Here is a 27,267-nt window from a genome sequence, read left to right on the forward strand (position 1 = left end):
CCCTATTTTAAAAAATGTATATTTCCTATAGAAAGTGTATTTTTATGTTATACAACACACCTAACCCACCACAGAGGGTTCATAGCCGTTATAAAAAGACGGAAAACTGGGTACTGCTAGATCTTTACAGACTTCAATGTAAGAGGTCTTGGATGTATACACATAAGTCCTTTATAGGCCTTAGATGTGTACTCAGGTACAATGTCATTTCTTGCAAAACCAGGAGCTCCTGCATATAATTTTGTAGAAAATTTTAAATCTGTAGTAACAATCAAATTTCAGAGACTTTTTTTTTTTTTTTGATAGTTAACAGCGGCAAATCAGCCTCAGGCAGGTTAATCCTCACTTTACTGATTTTGCTGATTCAGTGACCACCCATGCATTTCAGTTCTCAAGATTGGAACTTGTCTAAATACCACTCCATCCATTGTGTGTGGAGAGTCAGACCCTGGGACGCTGACCTAGCCTGTCTAATCCCCAGTTTTCTTGTCTGTAAGTGGCAACAATGATGTGACTCTCATTGGTTGTCAGGCTGACACGAGATGATCCTGCCAAGGCCCTGGTCCAAGGCTGGGCAGGGGGTGTGCTTCCAATCACTGACTTCTTTGCTTCCTTGTACATTGTCCTTGCTTCCTTCCCCACTCCTCTGCTCTCCCCTCTCCTCTTCTACATGCCACAGAATGAGATGCCTTTTTTTTTTTTTGGATGCCACTCCTTGTGCCTATGGGACGGGAACCCTCTGTTAGAAGCATTAGCCGTGGGGATCTGGGGAGCTTGGTGCTGAAGCTGTCCCACCCCATGAATGAGTCACCACGGCCTGCTCACACAGAACGGGGCTTCGCCCAGGACTCTGTGTTCTCAGGCGGTTTGTCAGGTTATAGTGGGACAAAGGCTTCCTAGGTGACCAGGACATTCTAGCAAATGTGACTTGATCATGCATCTGCAGTCCAGTAAGTAGCATGATGAGCACTCCACAGACAACCAGTCCTGCGTGCCCACCCCAAACACAAGACCGTGGCTGCGCGATGCACGTTCAGCTCCTTCGTGTGAGCTCCGAATCAAGACTGCTTTGGGCACAGCAAGCAACAAAATACTCTCACAATACAATGCAATCACATGGAACATACTTTTTTGTTTTTGTTCTAAGGAATGGAACGGCAATGGTCTCAGCATGTCGCTTTGAGAACCATGAGGATTCCCTAGTTGGCGAGACTGGGTGGAATACGATACAAATGGAGGCTATATATAAGTGAGTACCTGCGTGAACTGGGGGCTTGCAAATGACCATTCTAATCTCCAGCCAGGCCCAGGGTTCCCCGGTCACCCTCTCTCGTTCTGCTGTGAGGGTGACAGGGCGGCCATAAAGTCGGCGAGAGACAGACAGCCGTCAGGCACCGTGTGGCAGCGCGACGGAAAGGGGTCTCGTTTCCCGCAAACCCTGACGACTTTCTTCTTACTGCATCAGGCCTTTCGTGGGACTGCTTTGAAGTAGTCCTCCTTTGAAATGTCGGATACGCCTCCATACCATTTCTGAAGCCAGATATGTTCTATCCTCATCTTCATAAAGAACCACTCATACTGACGAGGCCACTTCCTCATCACGGGGTGTCTGCAGAAATAAAGGAGAGGTCCCATCAGCGGGTGGGCTCCCGGGGCCCCGCGCCCGCCTCCGTGGCACCGGCCAGGTCATCAGGCCTCCAGAGCCCAGGCCTCATCTGGGCTGAAGCCAGAGGCAGAAGCCAGGGAGCCAGAGCTGGGGTCCGGGACAGCCTCGGGAAGGCAGGGAACGGCCACCTCCACAGAGGGGCAAACCCGCCTTGTCCCAGGTGCCTTGGTTCGAGTCCCAGGGCGGCGGCAGATGAGCAAGAGGCTTCGTGGGCCGTCTGCCCTCTCAAACCCCTGGCCTCCTTACCCGTCATGGGGGACAACGGTGGTGGTGTTCGGATCATGGGGCTGCGTGGGGAGCAAACAACTCTGCATACAGGAAGCACCTGCACAGAGCAAGTGCTCAGTGAACGCCGGTTGCTGATAGCGGGAAACATCAAGAAAGGCTTTCTGCATCTCCGGATGAAAATCCAAAAGAATTGTGAGCCCATGAAACAAATCTGCTGGTGGGAAGATTGGCACCGCTGCCGCAGGCTGAGAGAGGCCGGACCAAGGGGGAGTCAGCCAGAATGCACAGGGCACGGCACACTCCGCCTTCTACTTACCGACTTGCTTTGCTTTCCCCCTCACGTGAAACCCTAGACATATGCATCTTCTTAAGGGCAGGTGCTTGGCTCACTTCTTGTAAAGTTCATAAAAATAAAAAACTAGATTCTTATCTAAACATGTCAAAAACAAAAGTCAAAGGCCACGTGCGGACTGGGAAGGCTATTTGCAACAATGTAGATGCGATAATAGGCCAATGACCTTTTAAAAGAGACAATTTGTTTTGAAATAACTGTAAAAGCCCAGAGAAGTTGAAAGTACAGGGTTTTGTTTTGTTTTTTTTGGAGGGGGCACTATTTTTTTCCCTAAACCATTTGAAATGAAGTTGCTGATCTGATGCCCCAAGGCTCCAAATACTTGTAAAACCAAGATAATAAAAGGATTGTTGCTATTTTAAGCAAACACAGTTTGTACTTGGAACCCGAACACATTTTGGCACTGCAGGTGTGGGGCAGATGTAACAGATCCTAATCCAGGGGGCACCGGCTTTGCATCCAGACAGGGAGGGGCAGGTGGAGGGAACTCCAGGAGACTCACAGTGGGGGGCTTAGAAGAAGGTAAAGATGAGCTTAGTGGAAGCGGGGGTGGGGGGGTGTGTAAAGGGGCCCACGAAACATAGTGGTGAAAAATTTGGCAACACAGCACCTGCCGTGTTTCCTACAGAAAGTACACAATGGTCTACCTAAGATTCTGGCCTCTTCTCAAGGCCTATTATAACACGAAAGAGGAGTGTTTAGAAGTAAAGAGGACAGCGGGGTTCAAAAATATATCGCGGGCACACACACACACAGCACCAATGTTCTCTTCTCAACCTATGTTCTGAAAACCCTGGATTCATGTTGATGTATCCAATTGCGATCCAATTCGAGTCCATTCCCATTTTCTCTGTGCATGTGACACCCTTTTCCATGGCAGTGGGAAACCAGGCTTCCCCTCTCCTTTCTATGCTTACTTATTTGATGGTTCCCCTGTATGGAAAAATCGTCCCTTCTCCGAGGGGGTGTGGGTGGCGCTCCCAGTTTACCACCTGCTGTCATGTCAGTCTTCCACGAACTTAGACAAAGCGTTAATCTGCCTGTTTTCATCACCTGCACCCCGGGGGAGGATACCTGCCGCTCCTTGGCCCAGCTCTGACCTTGCACTCCAGGCGGCCCCCTGCACAGTCGTCCCTCACTCCAGCCCCCCGGGAGACCACCCGTCCCTGCACACACCCTCCTCACACCTTTTGCAAGCTCTTGACCTCCCGCCGCCTCTCACAGGGCTGCCCTCTTGCTCACTTTGACCCCTACAGCCCTGATTCTTAAACTTCAGCATGCATGCTCATTTCCTGGGACATGCTTTTAAAATTTCGAGTGAGTCTTCTCTCCCGAGAATCTGATTCAATAAGCAGGCCGGGGCGGGAGGGCGGGGGCAGAAAGCCCGTGGCCGCCAGCATCCTCAGCGGGTCAGATGTAGGCAGCAGAGGACCACCCTGAGCAAGGTGCTTTTTCACTTCTGCACTGTGCTTTGCTTAGAGTGGATGTTTGAAAATGTTTGTTGTGCTGCCTTCTCTGCAAAGTCCAGTTATTTCCATTTCAAGGCAGGCTGTTGTGGAAGGTGGCAAGTACGCAGGGAAGAGTGCCTGGGATCCCTCAATGCAGGATGCTTTCCAAAGGCGGGGGTGGGGGTTGGGGGGGACACCACAAGACCACCTGCAAGGCCTCTGCTGCCCCCTCCCCCACGGGGCCACCACGACAGCCAGCGTGAGGTTGGCAGCCCTGCCCGCCCCGCGCCCCCCCCAGGGCAGCTCAGACCATTACTATCATTGCTTCAGGGGCATCAAAAGGCACAGTCCTCACCTCTGCTTTTTTTTTTTTTTACCGTGTATTTCTGGGCAAACCGACTTTAAAGCATATACAAACCTTGAAAACATGGCTTGCTTGGCAAATTCTACTTCTTCTGGAGACACCGCGATCATCTGGCCGGTGAGCGTCAGGCGGGCGCATCGGGGGTCTTCTGGGTCCACAATATTTTTTCTGCATACAAAGAACATTTTTCACATGTTAAAAGGATGATAGAACGTCGGTCTGGAATACCAAGGATTTTATTAAAAATGAAAAATAGGCACGTGGCTGGTTATATCATTCAGGTTTTTACATTGTGTGTAATTCCTTTAATATACTTTGGCGTGGGCCGGGTGGGAATTGTGCTTGGGGGAGTTACACACTGATCTGCACCCTCGGGGCAGCAAACACCCGGAGTTCCCTTGTCAACGGGGCCTGTGCTAGCCTGGCCTCTGCAAGACGGCAGCCGGGAGCCACTGTCCAGAATCATGTTGCTGCTCTGCACAACTCTAGGGGGCGCCAGTCGCTTAAAGACAATATGAGCGGTGCTCCTGAGGTCATGCAGTGCATCTGCCTGGATCCAGCGGTGACCAAGGTGAAGGTTTTCAGACACCACTATCAGAAGGTGGAGGCTCCTCGCTCAATATAAGGGACGTTGGAAATAATGAGAACGTTAGTGTGACTACATGTGTGACTGCTTGCTGGAAGTGTTCCCGTGGTGACAGAATGCTTCTAAGACTTGCTTTCATTGAAAGAGTCACCTGGCAGTGAGGGTGTATTTTGTATTCTGGATATCACTCTTTCTCTGGATAAATAGAATTCCATTTTTTTTGGGCTGGGTACAGTATACTTTATTGATGGTACATGACAAGGTAGGGCTCCTCTGGATAAAAAGAATTCTAATAGAATATATTATGATGTGATATGACATGATCTAATATAATTCTCAATTAAAAATTCTCATTAGGGTTGCCAGATAAAATATTGCATGACACATAGTTCTGTGGGAAAAATATTTGTTGTTTATCTGAAATTTAATTTTTTACAGCTTTACTGATATCTACTTATATACATATTTACTGTAATATATATATATATTTACATAAACTTCACCCTTTTAAAGTGCACCGTTGAAGGTTGTTAGGATATTCAGAATTGTGCGACCATCACCATAATCGAATTTTAGAACATTTTCATCACCCCCCAAAAACCCCAGCGCCCATTAGCAGTTATTCTTCATTCCTGACCCCGCACCCCATCCCGAGCAACCGCTGGTCTTCTGCCGCCTCTACAGCTGTGCCCGTTTTGCCGAGACAGATGGAATTGTGCCATATGTGGTCTCCTGTGATTTATCTTCTCTCACTTAGCATGGTGACTTCGAAGTTCATCCATGCTGGAGCCTGAATTAGTATTCATTTTTTCATGGCTGAATATTATTGCATTGTATGGGTAGACCACGTTGTTTACCCATTCATCAATCGATGGACATCTGGGTTGTTCCCGCTTTGGGGCCATTACCAATAATGCTGCCACACACGTGTGCACGTGTTTTTGTGTGGGCATGTTGTTCAGCGGGGGAACAGTGAGAAAGGGAATCCCCAGCTCCCCTGGCAATGCGACGTATAACTTTGTGAGGAACAGCCGAACTGTCTTCCAAAGCAGCCGCACTGTTTTACCTTCCCACCAGCAGTGTGGGAGGCCGGTTCCTCCGCATCACCACAAACACTCAAAGTCTGTCCTTTTCATGCTAGCCAGCTGAGTGAATATGAAGTGATATCTCGCTGTGGTTTTTATTTGCGTTTCCCTGATGGCTAATGATATTGGCCATCTTTTCATATGCTTGTTGGCCAGGTGTATGTCTTTGGAGAAATGTCTGTTCAAATCCTATGCCTGTTTTAATTCAGACTTGATGCAAAATTTTTTTAAAATTTTCATCAAGTCTGAATTACCTATTTTGCTTTTGTTTCCATTTGTGATTTTTTTTTTAAAGCTCCCAGCAACCTAGGGCAAAGGATATTTATCAAAATCCTATACCTATATTATATCTCATGGAACAAGATGAGCATGTCCATATTACTGGATATTGTGGTTTTTGTGGTAAGACAAGAAATAGAAATATGTATAAAGATTGGGAAATAATAAACGAAGTTATAGTTATTTGCAAATGATATGACTGTATACAAAGGAAAATGCAAGAGAATCCACACTTGGAACATTAATATTGTGGAGAAAGCTCAGCAAGATTGTTGAATTCAAGAACAATGATTACAAAACAATTGCATTGCTACTTATAAGCAAAAAACTATTTTTAAATATTAGAAAGTATGGAAGAAAGGGACACCTGGGTGGCTCAGTCGGTTAAGCATCTGCCCTTGGCTCAGGTCATGATCCCAGGGCCCTGGGATAGAATCTGAGTCGGGCTCCTTGCTCAGCAGGGAGCTGCTTCTCCCTCTGCCCCTCCCCCTGCTTGTGCTCTCTTTCTCTCTCTGACAAATAAATAAAATCTTTAAAAAAAAGTATATAAGATGGTAACAAAACCTATAAAATACCCAGAGATGAATTCAACAAAAATTGTCTAATATCTTGGTGGAAAAAATTACAGCTTTATTGAAATACATAAATGGCCTAAAGAGAGAGTTATCCCATATACATGAATGGAAAACCCAATTTAATGGAGATGTCAATTCTCCCAGAATTAATCTTTATAGATGATGTAATTTCCACTCAAATTCTTTTTTTTTTAAAGATTTTATTTATTTGTCAGAGAGAGAGAGAGAGCGGCAGGCAGAGGGAGAAGCAGGCTCCCCAATGAGCAGGGAGCCTGATGTGGGGCTCGATCCCAGGACCCTGGGATCATGACCTGAGCCGAAGGCAGCCACTTTAATGACTGAGCCACCCAGGTGTCCCTACTCTCATTCTTTTTTTTTTTCTTTAAGATTTTATTTATATATTTCAGACAGAGAGATAAAGAAGTGGGGGTGGGGAGGGGCAGAGAGAGAAGCAGGCTCCTGGCTGAGCAGGGAGCCTGACGCAGGGCCCGATCCCAAGACCCTGGGGTCACGATCTGAGCCGAAGGCAGTCGCTCAACCGAATGAGCCACCAGGCGCCCCCTACTCTCATTCTTGATTGATAGTTTGGCTGGGTAGTAAATGCTATGTTTGCAATAATTTCCGCCAAGAAATGTTGAAGGCATTGCTCCATTCCAGTGTTGCTATTAAACAGCCCAATGCGATCCCCTTTCTTGCTCTTTTGTATGTGATCTTCCCCTTGCTCTTTTGAAAACTTTCATAAACTAACCTTTACCCATGAGTTCCTGAAATATCATGATGATGTACCTCGATACAGGCTTTAAAAAAAAAAATCCACTGTTCTGGGTACTTGGTGGATAGTTTTAAATCTGGAGACGTAGGTCTTTTGGTTCTGTGGAATTTTTCTCCAATTATATCTGATAACTTTTTTCTTTTATTTTCTCAATTCACCTTTTCTGGAATTCTTTTATTTTGACTGGTGGACCTTTTGGATTAGTCCTTTAATTTTCTTATTGTTCAGCTCATACTTTTCATCTATTTCTTTTTATTCTACTTTTTGGGAGATTACCTCAAATCTACCTTCTAGTGCTTCAGTTGAGTTTTTTATTTCTGCTATCATAGTTCATCTTTAAGAATTCTTTTCGTCCTCATTGAGTGTTTTTATTTTAAAGCCCATTCTTCTGCAATATATTGTCTTCTCTCCTGAAAAACTGCTTCCTTCTCTTTGTATTAATTTTCCCTAGTTCTTTTTATCTGTTCATTTTGCATGGTAGAGATTTTCCTCAAATGCTTTCCTTGGTTGTTTATCCATATTTAAAATGTGGCATCCCAGAGCCACTTAGAAATTCTGACTGCATAGGTATGGCTTTCTGACTAGTGGACTTTACTCTAAGGTGATCAGCTTTGATGGTTTTGTTGAGGGACCCTTAACTATTCAGTATCTGTGTTTTGTTTTCTCTTGGACTGTTCAGTAACCCTGGGGAAATCCTGAAAGGATTCTTAGACAAAGCCTTGTTAAAGATGAGCTCAGTCCATAATTCACAGGAAGAAGCAAGAGCCAATAGAAACAGAAATATTAGAAATAGATACCCAAGATACACTTCATTGATTATAAGATAAGGATATCTAAAATGAATAAGATCTCCCAATCTTTAAGTGAAAGATTAAAGTGTAGCTCTTTGGAGGTCTGATTTTATACAGGGACTTTATTTCTAACTCTCCATCTGACCTAGCCCAAGCTATTGTTTCTTCTTTCTAGTTGTATTAAAACCTAAGCCTCTGGGCGCCTGGGTGGCTCAGGCCATTAAGTGTCTGCCTTTGGCTCAGGTCCTGCTCCCAGGGCCTAGGATCGAGTCCCGCATCGGGCTTCCTCTCAGTGGGGAGTCTGCTTCTCCCTCTCTCCCTGCTCTCTCTCTAATAAATTTAAAAAAATAAAATCTTTAAAAAAAACCTAAGCCTCTATTTTTCTCAGACTGGTAAACCCCACTAGAGAAGTGCTGGTTCTGGTTTTTTTGTTTCATCTTAATTTTTGACCTCTGGGGATTTCTTTTTGTTTCTTATGAGTGTGCATTTAAAAGAAGGTTTTTCTTCCTACTATTTTTTTTAGATTGATGAAGTCTGTAGTTGTAGTGTATTTCTTTTTTTTAAGATAAAAACACAATCAGTTTCCATATAGAAGATTTGGAGACTATAAAAATATATGTTAGAAAATAAAAATAAGTGTGTTTTAAAATAAACTTGGGATTATATCATACATAGAGCTTTTATCTTATTTTTTCCACCTAAAAATTAAATTGTGAACATTTTATTTGGAGAAGTACATGCTGTGAGGTCTATATACTCACAGAATTCTCAAACATTTTCCTACCATTTCTGTCCACTGAGCATCGAGAAGGGGCTGGAAAACTGTAGCTCTGATGCTGAGTGATGTCCCACTGTATCGTGGGGCCATGCGGAGTAGCTAAATCACAGGAAGTGCACGGTGTCCGCTCTCAGTGCCGCCACTGACCTTGTGAGCTGAAGCCCCATGGACGGAGCCTCAGTTTCCTCTTCTGTAAAGTGAGGACATTAATTTCTTGCTCACCTTCTTCACAGAGCTCAAAGGTGTGTAAAAGCATGAGGAGCATCATAAGGAAGTAATGAACGGTGTTCTCATATAAACGTTAATGCGCGCAGGTTCAAGATAGAGCTCTTCGAGGCAGACTGAATCATTTCCCTTCCCCATCAGTCTATAGCCTCGAAAGATTTTCTGGCACCACATTTCATTATCGAAGGCTAAATGAGAAAATGGACTGTTCTCCACCACATCAAGGGAGAGAAGGAAGCGGGAGACAGCTTGCATTTCCCTTTTGCTTAAGGCCAGGTACATTCAGAAAAAAGAGAGATAAAGTACTCTTTCCCTGTCTGTCTTGTACAGTCTGCAGGGCTGAGCATTCTGATATACGGTAAATGCAGGAGGACGTGAAAGGCATATAGTGAGGTGGTTAAGAGCATGGGCTCCTGGGGCACCTGGCTGGCTCAGTTGGTGGAGCGTGTGACTCTTGATCTCAGGGTTGTGGGTTCAAGCCCCAGGTGGGGGATAGAGATTACTTTAAGATCTTTAAAAAACAAAAAAGCGTGGGCTCCTAATCAGTCTCCTAGACTTGAATCCTGTCTGTGACTCAACCTCTTTATGCCTCAGTTTCCTCACACATAGGAAACAGACATGAAGAGTCCCTGCCTCATAGTGGTGTTGTGAGGTGTCGGTGTGGGGAGACAGGGAGATTTCTTGGTCCTGTGATGAGGGGGGTTCCCCAGGATAACACTCTTGACTCTCTCCACTACTCAGACTTCAATTAATTGGTGAATCTGAAAGAAGATACTGGACATCACCCTACAGGAAGTAACCATTCTATTCTACTCATCTCTGCCCTAAACTGGAAAGACCAGCCGCAGCTCAGGGAGGTCTAGGGTGAAGCGCGGCAGACTTTGTAAATCTGTCAGTTTGGAAGTTTCCTTGCCCACATTCTCCACGTTGGCTTGATCGATGTTAAAGGTGAGACTTTGCTTTACTCTTTTATTTCTCAATTGGTTTAGACCAGGCAAATGATTGCCTGTCACCTCTTTCTTTTTTTTTTTAACACTTTTTTTCCCCCAAAGATTTTATTTATTTATTTGACAGAGAGAGACACAGCGAGACAGGGAACACAAGCAGGGGGAGTGAGAGAGGGAGAAGCAGGCCTCCCGCGGAGCAGGGAGCTCGTCGATGTGGGGCTCGATCCCAGGACCCCTGGACCGTGACCCGGGCCGAAGGCAGAGGCTTAACGACTGAGCTACCCAGGTGCCCCCTGTCACCTATTTCTGTTTGGCGTTGACAGAGAATGGATTTTACATTGTTAGAGGAATGAGAAAAATCAAAAGAAGAGCACTATTTTAGGACACGTGAAATCTATATGAAATTTGGATTTCAGTCTACTTGAAAAAAGTTGTATTGGAGGACAGTCATATTCATTTGCCCGTGGCTGTTTTCACACCCCAACGGCAGAGTTCAGGAGTCGTGACAGAAACTATACGGCCTACCACACCTACAAAATTTGCCATCCTCCCCCTCCAGAAAACATTTTCCGACCCCTGGTTTAGACCGTGAGGCTGTTCATCGGGTCCCCTGGAACCCCTCCATGAGGATTAAATGCATGAATTCACATAACGTAATGAGAACAGTGCCTGGCGTGTAGTAAGCCCTCAGAGAGTGTTGCTGTTGCTTCTCAACTGTCTTGGGGACTGAAAGGATGGAGTGGCTGGAAAGTCCTGGAATTGTACAGCCTCGATTGGTAGTGGTATTGATCATGAAATATCAAGAAGATTGCTATGGACTGAATTGTGTGCCCTTCAAATTCCAATGGTGAAGCACAAACTCCCAGTGGGACTGTATTTGAAAACAGGGTCTTAAGAGAAGTAATTAAGGTTCATTAATTACTTAAGGTTAATGAAGTCATAAGGGTTGTGTCCTCATCCGATGGGACTGCTGATCTTATAAGAAGAGAGCAGGGAGGGGCATGCAGAGGGAAGCCCACGTGAGGACCAAGCAAGAAGGAGGCCATCTTCAAACCCAGGAGAGAGGCCTCAAGAGAAACCAACCCTGCTGACACTTTAGTCTTGGACTTCTAGCTTCCTGACCTGTGAAAAAATAAATTTCTGTTGTTTCGGCCTCCCAGTCCCCCAGTTTGTGATGATAGCCTGGGCTAATACAAAGATGGTAGGGACTGAACGGTGACTCTGAAATGGTGAGGGCACCAAAAGCCTCCTCCTCTGCCTCTTGGGCCACATTTGTTGCAGAGGGAGGATGTTATGGGATGGAAGGGATTAAATTAGGGCTGTAGTAGATAATATATAATGTAGGTGGGAGTTAACTTATAAAATCTTAGAAGTATTTTCTTTTTTAAGCTTAAAATGGAGACCAGTTATGTGTGTGGCAGATCCTCTCCCTCCGTTGGGAGGCTCGGTGTCTAAGGAGCCCAAGGAGATGTGGGAAAGACACTCTAGCTGGCGCCTAGAAGTGTGTGTATTTTTTTTTAAGATTTTATTTATTTATTTCAGAGGGGGAGAGAGAGAGAGAGAGAGAGAGAGAGAGCAAGCATGAGTGGGGGCAGAGGGAGAAGCAGACTCCCCACTGAACAGGGAGCCAGATGTGGGGCTTGATCCCAGGACCCCGGGTTCATGACCCAAGCTGAAGGCAGATGCTTAGCTGACTGAGCCACCCGGGCACCCCTGTTTGTGTATTTTTACCATCCTAATACTATGATGTCCCCTGGCATCATGGTAAAAGCTGTCCCCACTAGAAGAACCTTGACAGTTTCTAGCCGGGCCGTGCATTTCATTTCAAATCTACCTACCTAGTTACCAATCCATTTGTTTTGTTTTATAATTGATTACTGCTTGAGAAAATGCTATCATTTCTATTTTCCTCTTTGAAATCAGGTATCGTTATTTGACATTTACATATTTTCTTTACATAACATGACCTATCTTTTAAGGCATCTGACTTGCTTAATCCCCATGATATTCACGTGATGTAGGTCCCCTCTCATGATGGCCTGGTACATGCTAAAGAGCTAACTCAGCGGGCCGCAGCTGCTCAAACCCTGCGCATTCCACAGAGAGGCCTGTTTCAGGAGGACTAGCCCTTGACTGGCTCCTGGAAGATCACTTCTGGGGCCCTGACACATCCTCCTCCGTGAGAGTGTTTTTGTATGTCCGAGGCCCTGGGCCGCACAGGGCCAATTTGACCTCCTGGGGCCCAGAGACTGAGTAGCTAAAATCAGTCCTGTGGACAACTGTAGCACCCACGTGACTGAATTACAGGAAAAACCTGGGTCTCAAGGCTCAGGTGAGCTTCTCTGGTGTGTTGTTATGCCCCGTTGCTGGGAGAATTAAGTGCATCTCCATGTAATTCCACGGGGAGGGACTCCTGGAAGCTTGGGTCTGCTTTCTCTTGGACTCTGCCTTTGATGACCTTGATCTGTATCCTTTCACTGTCATAAAGCAAGAGCTCCTGAGTCCTGTGAGTCGTCTTAGCGAATCCTCGTGCCCCGGGGAGGTTTGAGGGCTCCCAACACAGCTGGCCAGGCAGACTCCTAGATCCTCTTCTCCCAGATGGCTTGTATCATAAAATGGAAGCCTTGAGGCATGATTCATTAAAACTCATTCTCACCTGTTAAACTGCATTGAAATCTCGAGAAAGGTACATTTGTTGAGCAAAGCATATGTTTTGCTTATATTTAAGGAACTTGTTTTCACCTGTCTGGAAGCTTTTCTGTATTACACAGTCTGTTGAGTTTTAACAAGAGAAAGAGTGGACATGCCCACATTTTCAGGTCAGTTGCTTCATGTGGGAACACTGTACCATTTGAAAGTGTTATAGTCTGCTGTGTTTAGGACACTGCAAAAATGTAGCTGCTGAATTGTGAATTTCTCTTGTGGGTTAAGATGAAAGAATTTTGGGAAGCAATCCACATAATAACTACAAAAACCGAATCTACATTGAACTTTGTAAAAATACCTGAGACAGGAGAAAATAAGCAAGAACAGTAAATAGGAACTAAATTTGCATCTACTGGACAAGACTGTCATCAGGTGTACCTAATGCTTTGTTCACTATTAAAGCTAATTTCTTCAGAAATTGCTCTTTGATGAAAGCAACAAATTAGTATTTATAAGTAAGTCATTACTGAATTTAAATAGGGGCCATCATATTTAAATAGGGAGCATTTTACTTCTCCACTGGTGGTGATTACACAGAATAGAAAGGAGATTATGTAATGATGTACTATATGTTCGTTAACTGAACAAAATAAAAAAAAAAAAGGAGATTCTGTATTTAAATCGGTAAACAGAAAACTTTCCCTTTCCACAGTGGGCAACCCAGGCTAGCCTCACTATAATTTCCTTTCCACCTGTGGTAGGGAGGATAATGCCCCCCCCCCCCAAGATGTTTGCATCCTAACATGTGACTGTGTCACCTTATATGGCAAAGGGAAATTAAGGCGGCTAATCAGCTGATATTAGATAGAGAGATTATCCTGGATTATCTGGCTGGGCCCAATGCAGTCACAGGGGTCCTTAAAGGTCATAGGGAGAGACAAAACAGAGTGTCAGAGAGAAAGACCACTGGCCATTGCTGGTTTTGAAGGTGGAAAGGACCACAAGCCAAGGAATGCAGGCAGTTTCCAGAAGCTCAAAAAGGCAAGAAAATGGGTTATAGAGTGAAATAATGAAAAAGACCTTGCTGGTGTGAAATCTGGAATCCACTGGTGGTCTTGTTCTTTCTGGATTAGTCAGGGCCCTGCTGGTCCATCCCCAGACGGGGGATGTGTGCAGCACGGGCAGGAAAGGAACTGCCTCTCCTACTGTACCTCCCCCACCCACGTCTGTCCATTTACTTCTTGCTCCTGGTTATCATTTTGCACAGCAGCCCCTTCTGATACCCCATCTGCTATTACCTGACCTCTGACTCCAGCTTAATGGCATTCCTTGGCTCCTAATGGAGCAAGAAAATAAAATCACTCCTAAAGAAACAATAGCTGACTGCAGCTAGCCAGGAATTGCTGCGTCTCTGTGTGACTGGGGGAGAGGACCCGGTTGGTGGGGGGGGGTGGGGGTGGAGGGTAGCCAGCACAGCTCAGGAAGGGCTGCTCTTCTGTTTAGGAAAGCACATGAATGAGTCTTGATGATCAGGACAAGGCAAGGCCCCCTCCCTGGTGCACCCAGGCTGGCGTGCAGGAGGGAAGAGAAGTAAGTGGGTACAATCCTGTAAATGGCAGCCTCCTTGATGTTGTTTTTGTTGCATGTTGATGATGTTGCATTTTGGATCCTGGTACTAGCAGAAGACACGGAAGAGTTTGGTTTTGTTTGTGGAGGTTGCTGAGACTCAGGGAAGAAAAGAAAGGCATAGGCAGGAGACACGGAGCTTGGAAGGGATGCCCAGCAGTGTGGTGGGAGGCTGGAGGTAAGGAGCAGCGGTGTTCTCCATGCCTGCAATGAGAGGCAGCCAGTGACTGGAGCGGGGATGCCATGTGATCTTCTGAGATGGGGGCTGGGGGACCCTGGCAGCTCCTCACCTGCAGGGCTAGCCCCTGACTGGATGCTGCCCTGAGACCACTTCCAAGATTCCACCCAAGCCCCCTCTGCCATTCTGCCCGCACCGCTGGAAGCCCGTCCTGGGCTCGCGGGGCTGGTTGCTCAGCTCAGGCGACCTGTGCTTCTTAGATCCACCACGGCTCCTGCCTCAGAAAGAGCACAGCAACTCCCTGCAGAGGCTCCACAGACCACAGGAGCCCTCAGAGTGTGCTTTGCTTTGGCCCTTGGTGTTACAATGACCTAGTCGTTGGGGCTCTAGCCTCAGAGGTCACATCCAAGCTCTCTGATGACACTGTCCGGCATTGCACGTTCACTTGTCCTTCCCCAAGCCCTACTGTCCATCTTGCCCAGAGATGTGCAGCGAACAATGAATTAAGCAAGAGAAGCTGCCTGGCGCTCCGACACTTCACTCACTTGAACGGAGAGAAGCAAAGAAGGCAGCTCGAGAGGAGCCGGAACCGGAGGTTGTGTGCGCTCAGTGGGGAGTAGAGCTGTCTGTCTGCACAGACCATGCATGGGGCGGGGGGGAGGCGGCGGGGATGACCAAACCCTGCACCCTCCACATCTGCCCTCCAGCTCTCAGCCCTCAGCTCCTAACCTGCAGGATGGAAGGCGGCAGCCTCGGCCCAGGCCCTCACAGGCTGTAAGTACTGCTAAACAGTCTGGAGCCCTGCCCCTCTTACAGGGAAAGCTTTGCCTCTTCGAGAATCACATGTGCCTGCAGCCCAGTCAACCTCAGCACTTCCTGCTCTGCAGACACCTCACGGGGAACAGGGCAGAACGGCAGTGGAGAGCGAACTAGGATCAGCAAGTGGGGAGCGTGCAAACACCCTGCTGTCCTGGCAGACCTGGGTGCAGGGGAGTTGGCTTCTCAGAGCAGGGGGTCCTGGGCCTGGGCAGTCCTCGGGGGCTGAGACCTGGGGCTCTCCTCAAGAGGCAGGCAGAAATGAAGTGCACCCTGGGGAATGAACTAACTGGTAAGTACTGGGACTAGAAAATGTGAACACAGCTTTAACATGGGAAGGAAGAGGCAAAGAAAGAAACGACTTTCAAGAGGTTGGCGTCTTTCTTGTTTCTGTTTTTTAGGTTTGTTTATTTACTCTAGAGAAAGAGAGGGAGAGACAGCGTGCAAACGGGGGAGGGGCAGAGGGAGAGGGAGAATCTCAGGCAGACTCCGCCCCGAGGGCAAAGCCCAACCTGGGGCTCCATCTCAGGACCCTGAGACCATGACCTGAGCAGAAATCAAGAAGTCCGATGCTTAATGGACTGAGCCACCCAGGTTCCTCAGTGTCTTAATTTTGAAGGACAGGTCAGGTTGGCTTGGATGAGATGGAAATGGTGGACAGATGTGAAGTGGAGATGCTAAGCTGGTGGAAACCACAGCTACCGTGTGGATTTCTATTCATCTCCCCTACTGTGGAGAGGGTGCCTTTAACAGTTAGGGGCCCTTTACGCACATGGCCATTGCCTGGCACACAGGCAGTGCTCAGTAAATGTCGTTTGAAAGAAAAACTTCCTAGTTTCATCACAATATTTAGGATGTTCCTTTGTACCCAGTATGCCTAATTCAGTTAATGTTTAATTGAACTTATTGTTATCTCCCCACCGCATCGCTACATTATTAGAATAACAGCTTTCCCTCACAAATTCCTTTGTTATCCAATTAATTAAAATCTTTTTTCTTAGACATTTCTTACCATTCTACATTAGATAATTTAGGTACATTTCTGTATTATCTCAGGCAAGTTATCTCAATTATGTCCTTTTCTGATGGGGGAGACCCAGCTTATAGAAGGAAAAGGACACTACCAAGGCTATACAGAATTTATTTATTTATTTATTTAAGATCTTATTTATTTTTAAAAAGATTTTATTTATTTATTTGACACAGAGAGAGAGAGAGAGATAGTGAGAGAGAGAGGGAACACAAGCAGGGGGAGTGGGAGAGGGAGAAGCAGGCTTCCCGCAGAGCGGGGAGCCCGATGTGGGGCTCGATCCCAGGACCCTGGGATCATGACCTGAGCCGAAGGCAGAAAGCCACCCAGGTGCCCTAGAATTTAAATGTCAATATTGAATCCTGAGTTTTTCTATTTCTTCCAATGACAAAAAGAAGAGAAAATTAGACAAAAATTATTTAGGAAAATATCTGCAAATTATACATCTGATGAGGATCATATCCAGAATATAGAAAGAACTCTGGCAACTGAATAATAGAAAGAGAAATGGCCCAATAAAAAGCGGGTAAAGGCATTAAATAGTTCTCCAAAAAAGATATACAGATAGCTAATAAGAACATGAGAAGATGCTTAACATTAGTAGTCATTAGGGAAACACATATCAAAACCACAATGAGATACCACTTCATAGCCACTAGGATGGCCATCATAAACAAGGCAGACAATAACAAGTGTTGGTGAGGATGTGGAGAAACTGGACCCCTCATACATTGCTGATGGGAAGATACAATGGCACAACTGGTGAAAAAAACATTCAGTCCCTCAAAAAGTTAAGCATACAGTTACCATATGACACAGCAGTTCACTTCCACTCTTAGGTGGATACCAAAGAGAATTGAAAAAAAAAAAAAAGTCCATACAAAAACTTACAAATATTCATAGTAGCATAATTCATAATAGCCAAACCATGGAAGCAAATGTCCATCAACTGATGAATAGATCAATAAAAATAGGTAAATAGAATGTGGTATATTCATACAATAAAATGGGATTTGGCCATAAAAAGGAATGAAGTATTGATACATGCTAAAACATAATGAACCCTGAAAGCTGATGAGAGAAGAACTCTCTAAAGAGCCACAAGGGAAACCATTCTAGATTTCTTTCTATGTCAGCATGACTGTACATAAACTTTGTTCAACCTAGAAGCCTGATTTGTGGCCCACCATGCATGCACTATGCATCTGCTTTGTGAAGGAGTAGTCTAAAGGAAAACCTTCTTGTCCTTGAGCTATTGATCAATGTTCCTGTTCCCTGAATTCCTTCATGACAAAACTCGATTCCTGCCTATATGCTAATCCATAATCTTTTGAGCTTCTACAGGATGTAAGAAGTATATAACCTGGTAAAAACAATTCATTCTCCAGAGTACTTTCTTCCCTATGAAGAGCATATTTCCCAGGCAGCTATCCTAACTTGGGCTCAAATAAAATGCTCTTTCTTCCTGTTGGAGATTCTAAAAGATCTGCTCATTTTGCATCGACAAAGCATCATGCTAAGTGAAAGAAATCAGTCATAAAAAGCATGTATTATATAATTCCACTTATAGGAAATGTCCAGAATAGGCACATTGAATAGATACACAAAATAGATTAGCAATTTCCAGAGGCTAAGGGCCTTGTAATAAAACTCTTACATCTATCTTAACAACTCTAAAAGCTTTCTGGAAGGTGTATGTTTATGGGAGTTACATCCTTATCATGAATTCATATCATTTCAGCTCAAGGTGGAATCACCTCTAACAGGTGACTGATGGGGAGAGGTAGTCAGAGATGTGGGAAAGAGGTAGTATAAAGGTAGAGGAACCAGAATCATCAGTGGACCTATGAATTGAGTGCCCTGGGAACCATGGGGACAGACCTTCATGGAGCTGAAATGAAATTTCGGGCAAAGAGGTGGCTGCAGGTGCCTGGGAGCGCTGACCGTGGAAATGAGTGGAAGACAGGAGAGAATACCCAAACACCTGCTCAGGAAGCCTTCTCTCCACACAGCTCCCTTCACTCCCAGACAGCTCTTTTAAAAGCAACTCAGGTTAATGTTAGCTTCAGGGTTTTAGGGATGTGCAGGCAAGGGAGAAGAGGCAACATGAATCTGGACAGAGAGCCGTCTATTTAGAAGATTTGTATGTTGTCTTCAAGGGGAATGAACAAAATTCAGTGAAGAGAAATTGAATTCAGCTTCTTTATCTGATGAGGGCTGGGCCCTGCGCTTTGAAATGCATGTCATGTCTCAGGTAGACAGAGGGCAGACGGAGATACATCTTGGCCGTTAGCAGGCAAGCTGTTGCAAGCACATGCTCACTCTGTGTGTTCACTTGACTGAACTCTTCTACAGAATGACAGAAAAGAGTGCCTTCCACACACAGCTCTAGGGGCACAAATCCCAGAGCCTGCATCTGGAATTGGGCTGGGCTGAGGTTTTTAGCTACCGCTCAACGTTATCTTTTCTTCCTACAAGAACAGTTAAAAAGATGCAGGCTAAGAGACATTCATATTTCTTGATATTTTCTGCAAAGAAGGAACGATTAAACTCAGTACACTATTTTAATTGCGTGTGCCCACCAAGCATTTATCCTGCGCTCGTGGCATAAAGGCAGATCATAACCTGGGATCATAACCTGAGCCGAAAGCAGATGCTTAACCAACTGAGCCACCCAGGCGCCCCTCAGATCCTCCTTTCTTGATAATTGAGTAGAAACCTAGCCTGTGTCTCAACTATCAATCAAATTTTTTTTCATTGCCAGGAAAAGCATCTGATAAGCCCCTTTTGGTTCTATTTATTTCCAGATTCTTCAAAATGAAAATTCCTCTAATGCCAATGAGCTTAATGTCACTCCAAAGAAGAGCCCTCCCTGGCCCAGAGGGCTTACCTCGCCTTGGCTCTCTGAGAAGATGCAAAACCTAAACCCCACAGTGTTCAAGCCTGCACTCTGTAAAGAAAGATGTTGCAGCAGAAATATGTCCAGTGGGCTTTCCTTGTCAATCATTATTTGCTGGATGAACAACTGGGCCTCTGGTCTGAGTATAAATTCACGTAGGCATAAGAGCATCTCTACATGTTTGAGGGGAGAGGAAAATGAGAGAGCAGGGGGTTGCTCATTGCTGGTGAATCTTGTACACTGGAATCTTATTCTCAATTTGTCATGTTAACCTGAGCTGGGAAACCTGAGCTTTGTCCCTTAGAAACCACCAATCCTGCCCTTTTTCGGTACTGAAAGTCGCTTTCTGCTAATTATCCAGTCAGATTCCCTTTCCAAATGATCTCCTCCAGGGAGAAGGGCAGGGTAATAGCACCCAATCCAACATGCCCTGGGGTGGGAGTCAAGACAACTGTGTGCAATTAAATCTAGTAACGTCACTGTGGCATTTTAGGGTACGTTCAGGGACTAGAGGATCAGGGTGGTAAAAAGTTTGGGGTAAATCCCATAACTAGATGGGACGGAGCGAGTATCCCAGGCTGAATTTTACCGATTCACTGAAAAACTCTTCAAGGTCCCCGTAAACCTGTACAGTATGGAGAAATACTTGTTCCCTTGCTTATTCTCAAGATATTGGCCTCGCCCAGCTTCAGTTAAGGAAAGGACATCTGCTGTGTATTTTCATCACCATTAAAATTCCTGAGAGTTTTGGATACTTGATGTCCTTCACCCATAGCAGTTTATTTTTTTTTAAATATTTATTTATTTGACAGAGAGAGACACAGCGAGAGAGGGAACACAAGCAGGGGGAGTGGGAGAGGGAGAAGCAGGCTCCCCGCGGAGCCGGGAGGCCGATGCAGGGCTCGAGCCCAGGACCCCGGGATCATGACCTGAGCCGAAGGCAGACGCTTAACTGACTGAGCCACCCGGGCGCCCCACACGTAGCAGTTTAGATCCAACTTTATCGTTAATTTACAGGCCAGTTGATAGACCCAAGTACCATTTTTGGGAGGCATGATCTGTGTCAACATACATGTGGCATTACTGAATGAAAAACACTTCTTACATATACAGTGGAATATTCCTTAGCCAAGAGAAAAAGGAAACCCTGCCATTTGGGACAACATAGATGGCCCCTGAGGACATTATGTTGAGCGAGAAAAGTCAGACAAAGACAAATATGTATGATCTCATTTACATGTGGAATCCAAAAAAAGCCAAACTCACCAAAACAGAGAGTAGGACGGTGGTTACCAGGGCCTGAAGACTGGGTGAAATCGGGGAGATGTCAGTCAAAGGATACAGACGTGTGATTGGAAGATGGGTAAGTTTCGGACAGCTAATGCACACCACAGTGATCACAGGCAATGATACTATATTATATATGTCAAAGTTGCTAGCAGACCAGATCTTAAATGTTCTCACCACAAGAAATAAATGGTAATTATGGGACGTGATAGAGGTGAACACTGAGCGAACACTTTGGTGGTTGAAATCACAGTGTATGTATGAAATCTACACGTTGTACACCTTAAACTCATATAATGTTAGATGTCAATTATATCTCAATGAAAAAGCACATTTCTTAGCTGCATGCCAAACACCTATATCAGCTTTGATGACAACAAGCTTTTAGGTTAAACCTCTCAAATTAATAAAACTATGATATCAGTCCACTCTTAAGTCAATTAGCAAAGACTCAGGCTCTCTTATCTATTTTGAGGGGGACGCAGGCTCCCAGCCGTGCAGGGCCTCTTAGGCCATTACTGAGGATTTTGATATTTTTTCCCAGTGAAAGCATTTCATCAGGGGAAATCCAGGATCTGATGTGGGTTCTGAAAGATCACTTTAGCTGCTGGATTGAGGATGAATTCAAGGTGACAGAGCAGACTGGGAGGGAACCAGTGGGGGTGACTGACGTATACGCCCTCGGAACGGCTAATAGTTGGATATGCATGTCATAGTACCCACACGTGTGTGCATATGCACACACACACACACACACACACACACACCCAGCTATCTGTGTGCGGAGTTCTACACGCAGAGGGTCGATCAGCCTGCCTTCGCAGTAGAAACGGATGCACCGGGCTCACCCTCGGACGGGAACCGTGTTCAGCCCTCATTCTGGGGCCGTGCCCTGTCCGTGAAAGTGGGTTCACCAGCCTGTCCCAGTGCAGACTCTGCGGGCACCGGGGCCAACCCTGATGCACACAGAGGCAGGCTGTAGCTGAAATGCCCCAGGGGCCATTCAGGAGAGGGCTGGGAAGGCACTTCTTTTCCTTCTCTAGAGCATCAGCGGCCACGTTGCTTCCTTCCTGTCTGGCCTTGGTTTGTGGTTCAGTTGCTGCGGGCTCTTCACCCTTGCATGGCCCTCGGTGCCTGCAGAGCCCCGGGATGCATCACACAGAAAGAACAGGTTCGGGATTTGTCTGCCCACTTGGGAAGGAATGGGGTAGCCCCGACCCCTCCCCAGGGACAGAGAGCGGCAGAAGACCACGAGCACACAGTATGCACCAAATGTGATGGTGAAAATGCTTTTGCATGTTTTCAATTCCCAAGGATACCAGCTTTAAAGACTGAAGGCCATATTTGGTTTTCGGAGGATGAGTGGCCTTCTGAACGTGAAAGGATCAGGTGGCTTTGATTTATCATCATCATGAGAAATGGGAGCTTTGTTTTGTTTTGTTTTGTTTTTGTTTTTTAATCCCGCTGCTCTGCAGGAAATGCTTTGAAGTCCTTGGCAAAGAGTCCTGGTCTCACTGGCCTGGGATCAAGTAGGAGGGCCAGCCCGTTATTGCCTTGCCAGCCCGTAACGTTGAACTTCTTGCGTGTAGGGGTAGTTCTTAGCCACAGACATTTCCACCTGACGCCTTGCTATGCTCCTGTGGCCCGACGAGCTCCCGCTTGGCTTGATTATTCAGGGCTCCAGTGTTGGCCTGTCTCTCTTGTGAAGTCTCTGTGCTCGACATCCCCAAGATTCTGGAGGCAAAACCCAAAATGTAATGCTGAACTTAGATGATGTGAAGCTCACCCAGAGGAAACACACCTGGGCGCAGGCAGTTCATATTGGGAGTAGGGGCCCTCGGGGTGACAACCAGCCCCACTGCCGGTCACCTGAGCTTCGGTGCTTCCTATGGCTAAACTTGACTTTTGAGTGTATTTCTTTAAGCTCCATTTTAATACTTCAGAAGCTTAAGCAGGGCAAGGTGGGGGGGAGCAGTTCTGAGAAGTGGTTTCGCGTGAGGATCTAGACCCGGGTACCAAGGGTGGCAGCTCATCTCTCCTCTTCCAGGCCAGACGTACAAGCATGCTGAGACACCGTGGCCCTGGGGCCTGGGGGGGGCCACCTCGGGTCCCGAGCTGCCTCAGCCAGCTACCCTCGTGGTGCCCTGAGGTTTGCGCCTCCTGTAGGGGGTCTGCACGCCTGAAGATGGTCAGCACGCACGGTTCCAGGCCGCGCACACGGGCTCACCCAGTTCTTATAGACCTGGATCCACCCTAGCGAGGACCTTTCGAAGCCGGATTTCTCATGGCTGCCAGCTTTCAGCTCTAGCTGACCTCTGCCTGGGACCATCCAGTTGACAATTCCTCCCACACCCTGAGCGCTGCCGCGGCTGTGCACTCTGCTCCGTGTCTCCAAGAGCAGGTGTGGCATCAACATGCTCCGGCCTGGTGACGACTTTTAGGATGCCTCACTTAGGAACTCCCCGACGTTTAGAAAGGTATCCTGGGAATATACTTCTGGTGCCAGCAAGCTTGGCTGGCCAAGAACAGAGAGAATATTCCATGAAAGAGGAAACACCCCTTTTCCTGCCTTTTTGCCAGACCCTATAGGGGGAAGTGGGTCAGCTGAACTGTCTCCAGCCCAATGCAGTCCCTCCTTGTCAGTGTTCCAAGGGTAAGCGACAGGGTCTTTTATCTGGGTGGCATTTTACAGCATGTTGTTGCTTTGATTATCAACACCTCCCAACCCCCAAGGAACTAATCAGTTTGTTTGCCTACTATGTTTTTTATGCTTTGCATAAAGAATAACAGAATTTTGGGGCGCCTGGGTGGCTCAGTCGTTAAGCGTCTGCCTTCGGCTCGGGTCATGATCCCAGGGTCCTGGGATCGAGCCCCACATCGGGCTCCCTGCTCAGCGGGAAGCCTGCTTCTCCCTCTGCCACTCCTCCTGCTTGTGTTTCCTCTCTCACTGTGTCCCTCTCTGTCAAATAAATAAAATCTTTAAAAAAAAGGATAATAGAATTTTGGAATTGGGATGAATCCCATCCTAGTTCCTAAAGTGTCACTACCTTTTACAGTGAAGTGACGGAGTCCAGGGGGTTAAGGGACTGCTGAGGCCCCCTGCTGCATTCGCTGCTCCTCAGGGGGCTCCTGCCATGTGGCCCCCACACAAGCTTGGCAGGATGCGATTTCAAGCTCTACATAGTGGTGCTGGGTTAATGTTCCATCTGCATTTAAGTGTCTTTTCTTTTAGAGTTTTTGAAAAAGTGTGTTAAAGAATTCGGGGTCTTTGTGCATACACGTCTTGGAGGGGGATGGTAGGTTTGAAATTAATTTGAAGAACGATAAACAGAGTGAACAAGGGAGCCCGCTGGGGGGCGGTAAATGGATTCCATGCTATGTGGACCTCACAGACCAACTACTGGATCCTTCCTTCCCCAACCTCCCCTCCCTGCCCCTTTTCCATCATAACAAGAGCTGCCATTTGCCCACCAGGTATTGTACAAGAACCTCAACCCTCCCAGTCACCCTATGAGGTAGGAATTATTATTCCCATTTCACAGAGGAGGAAGCCGAGGCTCCCAAAGTTGAAGCCACTTGCCCCCAACCACAGAGCTTGGTAAGTGGCGGAATTCTATTTATCTGATTCCAAGGAGTAGAAAGCCACTCTTTCCACTTCAGGTTGGTGAACACATCACTTTGCATCTCAGGACCCTGTTAAAGTCCCGCGACGCAGAGAGGTCCCACCCCATAGTCTCTCTGCTTTATGCAGAGGACCTGTGCCGGCAAGACTGACCCCTTCGTCTACCTGCAGAATTCTCCTTCCGATTCCGGCAGCAGGAGGGAGGCCATGGGGTTCTTCATCAGATCGGCCACTGCAGGGTCCCTGGGTGTCACATAGAAGAAAGGAACCCCAGTGCTGTTGTTCAAGGGGCCATCGCTGATGGGCAGGCAGTTCCCAAATGGCAGTCCTGGGATCTAACAAACAGCGAAAAAGGCTTTTTCAATGCAGGGTTTTGGATTGATCTGAGGCAGGAGCCTCCTTTGTGTCTCTGGCCAGGAAATATAGCCACGGGGATGGCATGGCATCACCATGGTTTCAACAGGTAGTACATGAAGGCACAGTGGTTCCCAGCTGACCCAGTTCACCCAGGGATGGCTCCAGAATTTCTACAGAAGTGCTGAGCAGGGGCATTCTGTTTGGAAGAACAGCTAGGGGATTATTCTTGAAGCTCCTGCATATACATAGAAAAATACTCCCTTTACGAAATTTAAAGTTATTTGTGGGAGGGGCGATGAAATTTATGGAGCAGTTCTAGAACCCTTCCCACACGCTGCCCGTGGAAGGCCCACTCTCACGAGGTTTTGGAAAACTTCAGGGATAGAACTTAGGTCTTAACTTTAATATCTTATGTGATTTTTGGACTCCGGGAACTTTCTATTAGTGTTTCTTTTAGAGCCACGCCATTTTTTTTTTAATTGTAATCAATATTTCATTATACAATTCAGCAACTCACCCTGAAGTCACAGAAACATGCTACACTTACTTTTGCTCATGATCATCCTGTGGAGGAGGTGAAGTTCTCAGACATATGTGCAAATACTTCTTAGGTTTTCCCAAGCCCTGCTGCGTCCTGCATCCCAAACTTCATGAGCTTTATTTACCCTTTACAGAGTGCTCTTTATCGTCGCTGAGCTCAGAACTCAGGGGCTGTCTTTGCATAAAGTGTTACATGGTAGCAGTGTGTGTAGACTTGGAATAAGGGATGGCTTTCATCTTTGAAGGAGATGCAATGATCAGGAGTCTTCAAAAATGGTAATATAAGTTCAATTCACAGATTGTTTTTCAGCTTGTCATAACTGCCTACAAGTCATGCTTCGCACACGTGATGTATACATGGGAAATGTTTCCTGAATGTACTGAATTTGGATTAAATGTCAATACTGGAAAGGGGAATTCCTAACAAAGCTAAGAAAAGAGATGTTGAAAGTCAAAGTATCTTCAGTACATTGGCACCAGACTTTTAATTGCTTTTAACAATCTGTGTATTTTTTTAAACATTCACTCCATCTAGCTCCTTCTTTTTTTTTTTAAAGTTTATTTATTTCTTTAAGTGATCTCTACATCCAACGTGGGGCTCAAACTCACAACCCCCAGATCGAGAGTCGCATGCTCTTCTAACTGAGCCAGCCACGCGCCCTGAAATAATTTGTATTTTAAACCAAGATCAGCTTCATATCTTTGTAAGGTGTGTCTTATGAGCATAATATATAACTGAGAAACCATCTGGATGCTGTGACAGTGGTTCAGATCACTGCCATAATCAGAATAAACTTACTTATTTTTAAAGAGTAAAACAAGAACTTCAAAACTACATAGTCAACCACTAAGTTTCATATAGGAGGAAAGCAAAGTGGACAACTCAGTGACTTGGCCAGTTTCCAGATGGGTGAGACCCATACCTGGGTCAGAGCTGGCTTGCTGCCCAGTGACCTACCTACATGTTCCAAAAAAATTGGTTTTGCATAAATTCAATAGGATTTCAAACTACCTCCCCGTAATAAAACCCTCATATGGATCTTTCCAGCCCTGAAAGCTTTCTGGAGGGTGTGTAATTATGGATGGCACATCCTCATATTTATCCATGTCATTTTGGCTTAAGGTGGAAACCTGGCTAACAGGTGAGTAAAACATTTGCGAACTGAATGATAAAACTGTAGCTGAAAACAGCTCATTCCAGCATGTATACACTTTGCACCCTAAACCTCCTTTTCCGGAAAAATTCTTGAGTTCCATATTTCAAAATGTCAATTTCCACCACAGCCCCCGTGGTGTCTTTCTCCCAGTCCCCAGTGTCAGTAGGTGACCTCGAAGTTCGGGTCTGTTGGGTGCCGTGGGCTGGGAGGCTGCCCGCACCACTCTGTGATGCCAAAGGCGGGTCTGGCTTCTTTTGTGCAGGTGTCGGGTCAGGCGCTGGTTATGTGTACGCCTCTTTGACCACCTCAAGACTGCACCTCAGTGCCCATCCACCTGGCAGGATGCCTGGCTGTCAGCACCCTCCTCCCCCTTTGCCAGGTTAAGCAAAGCACAATCTGGTTCCGTTATGTATGCGCTGTCCACCGTGCAACCCAACCCGCCGGGCACGTCTGTGAGACCCGGGGGCGGTCGCTAGCATTTCCCCGTCCCCAGGCCACCGCGAGGCACGCACCTGCAGCCGGCTCCCGGCGGGGCGGCTTACCTTCTCGTGGGCGGACACGGTGGCCAGACAGCCCCATGCGCTGGCGTGGGCCAGGAAGCGGGCGGTGCCGGGGCGCAGCCTTGGGCCGCTCTCGCGCCGGTAGGAGAACATCCCGGGCGGCGCGGGGGGCGGCCTGGCGCGGGCGGCGCCGGGCGGGGGCGGCAGGTGCGCGTCCTCCTTGTGCGCGGAGGCCGGGAAGCTGCGCTGCCAGATGCTGCCCGAGTCCTCCAGCAGCGCGGGCAGCGCCTCCTCGGTGGAGGCGCTGTCCAGCTCCTCGTCCACCTCGTTGGTGACGGCCCAGGACACCGAGCTCACGATCACGTAGCCCGCGGCGGGGGACAGCAGGGCGCTGCAGCACAGCAGCCAGGAGAGGCGGGTGGCGGGCCGCGCGGGCCGCTGGCCGCGGCGCACGGACATCTTGCAGCGGCGCGTCCTGCCGCGGGGACCGCCTGGAGCGCGCGGGCGGCCGGC

At 46.8% G+C, this 27,267-nt stretch overlaps 1 protein-coding gene across 1 annotated transcript; it reads right to left on the reverse strand.

Annotated features, from left to right (window-relative positions):
- Positions 1 to 1,461: 1,461 nt before the first annotated feature.
- CREG2 (cellular repressor of E1A stimulated genes 2) lies at positions 1,462 to 27,213 on the reverse strand. The gene is made up of 4 exons (XM_028103791.1): positions 26,797 to 27,213; positions 24,366 to 24,535; positions 4,113 to 4,226; positions 1,462 to 1,609 (listed from the first exon to the last, which is right to left on the reverse strand). Exons 1-4 carry the CDS (start codon positions 27,211 to 27,213, stop codon positions 1,462 to 1,464), a joined length of 849 nt encoding a protein of 282 aa, XP_027959592.1.
- Positions 27,214 to 27,267: the final 54 nt, after the last annotated feature.

The sequence above is a fragment of the Eumetopias jubatus genome, unplaced genomic scaffold (genome assembly GCF_037043125.1).
Source record: "Eumetopias jubatus isolate StellerSeaLion01/CBP00866 unplaced genomic scaffold, mEumJub1_p1.0 scaffold_9, whole genome shotgun sequence".
Classification (NCBI taxonomy): domain Eukaryota; kingdom Metazoa; phylum Chordata; class Mammalia; order Carnivora; family Otariidae; genus Eumetopias; species Eumetopias jubatus.

Bases quoted from the DNA above. Each gene is read 5' to 3' on its own strand.
- CREG2 (XM_028103791.1), bottom strand. From the start codon at position 27,213: ATGTCCGTGCGCCGCGGCCAGCGGCCCGCGCGGCCCGCCACCCGCCTC. The intron at 24,536-26,796 runs GTAAGCCGCCCC...GCTGTTTGTTAG, and splicing joins CCGTGTCCGCCCACGAGAAG to ATCCCAGGACTGCCATTTGG. The intron at 1,610-4,112 runs GTTTGTATATGC...TTATTTCTGCAG, and splicing joins AAGCAAGCCATGTTTTCAAG to ACACCCCGTGATGAGGAAGT.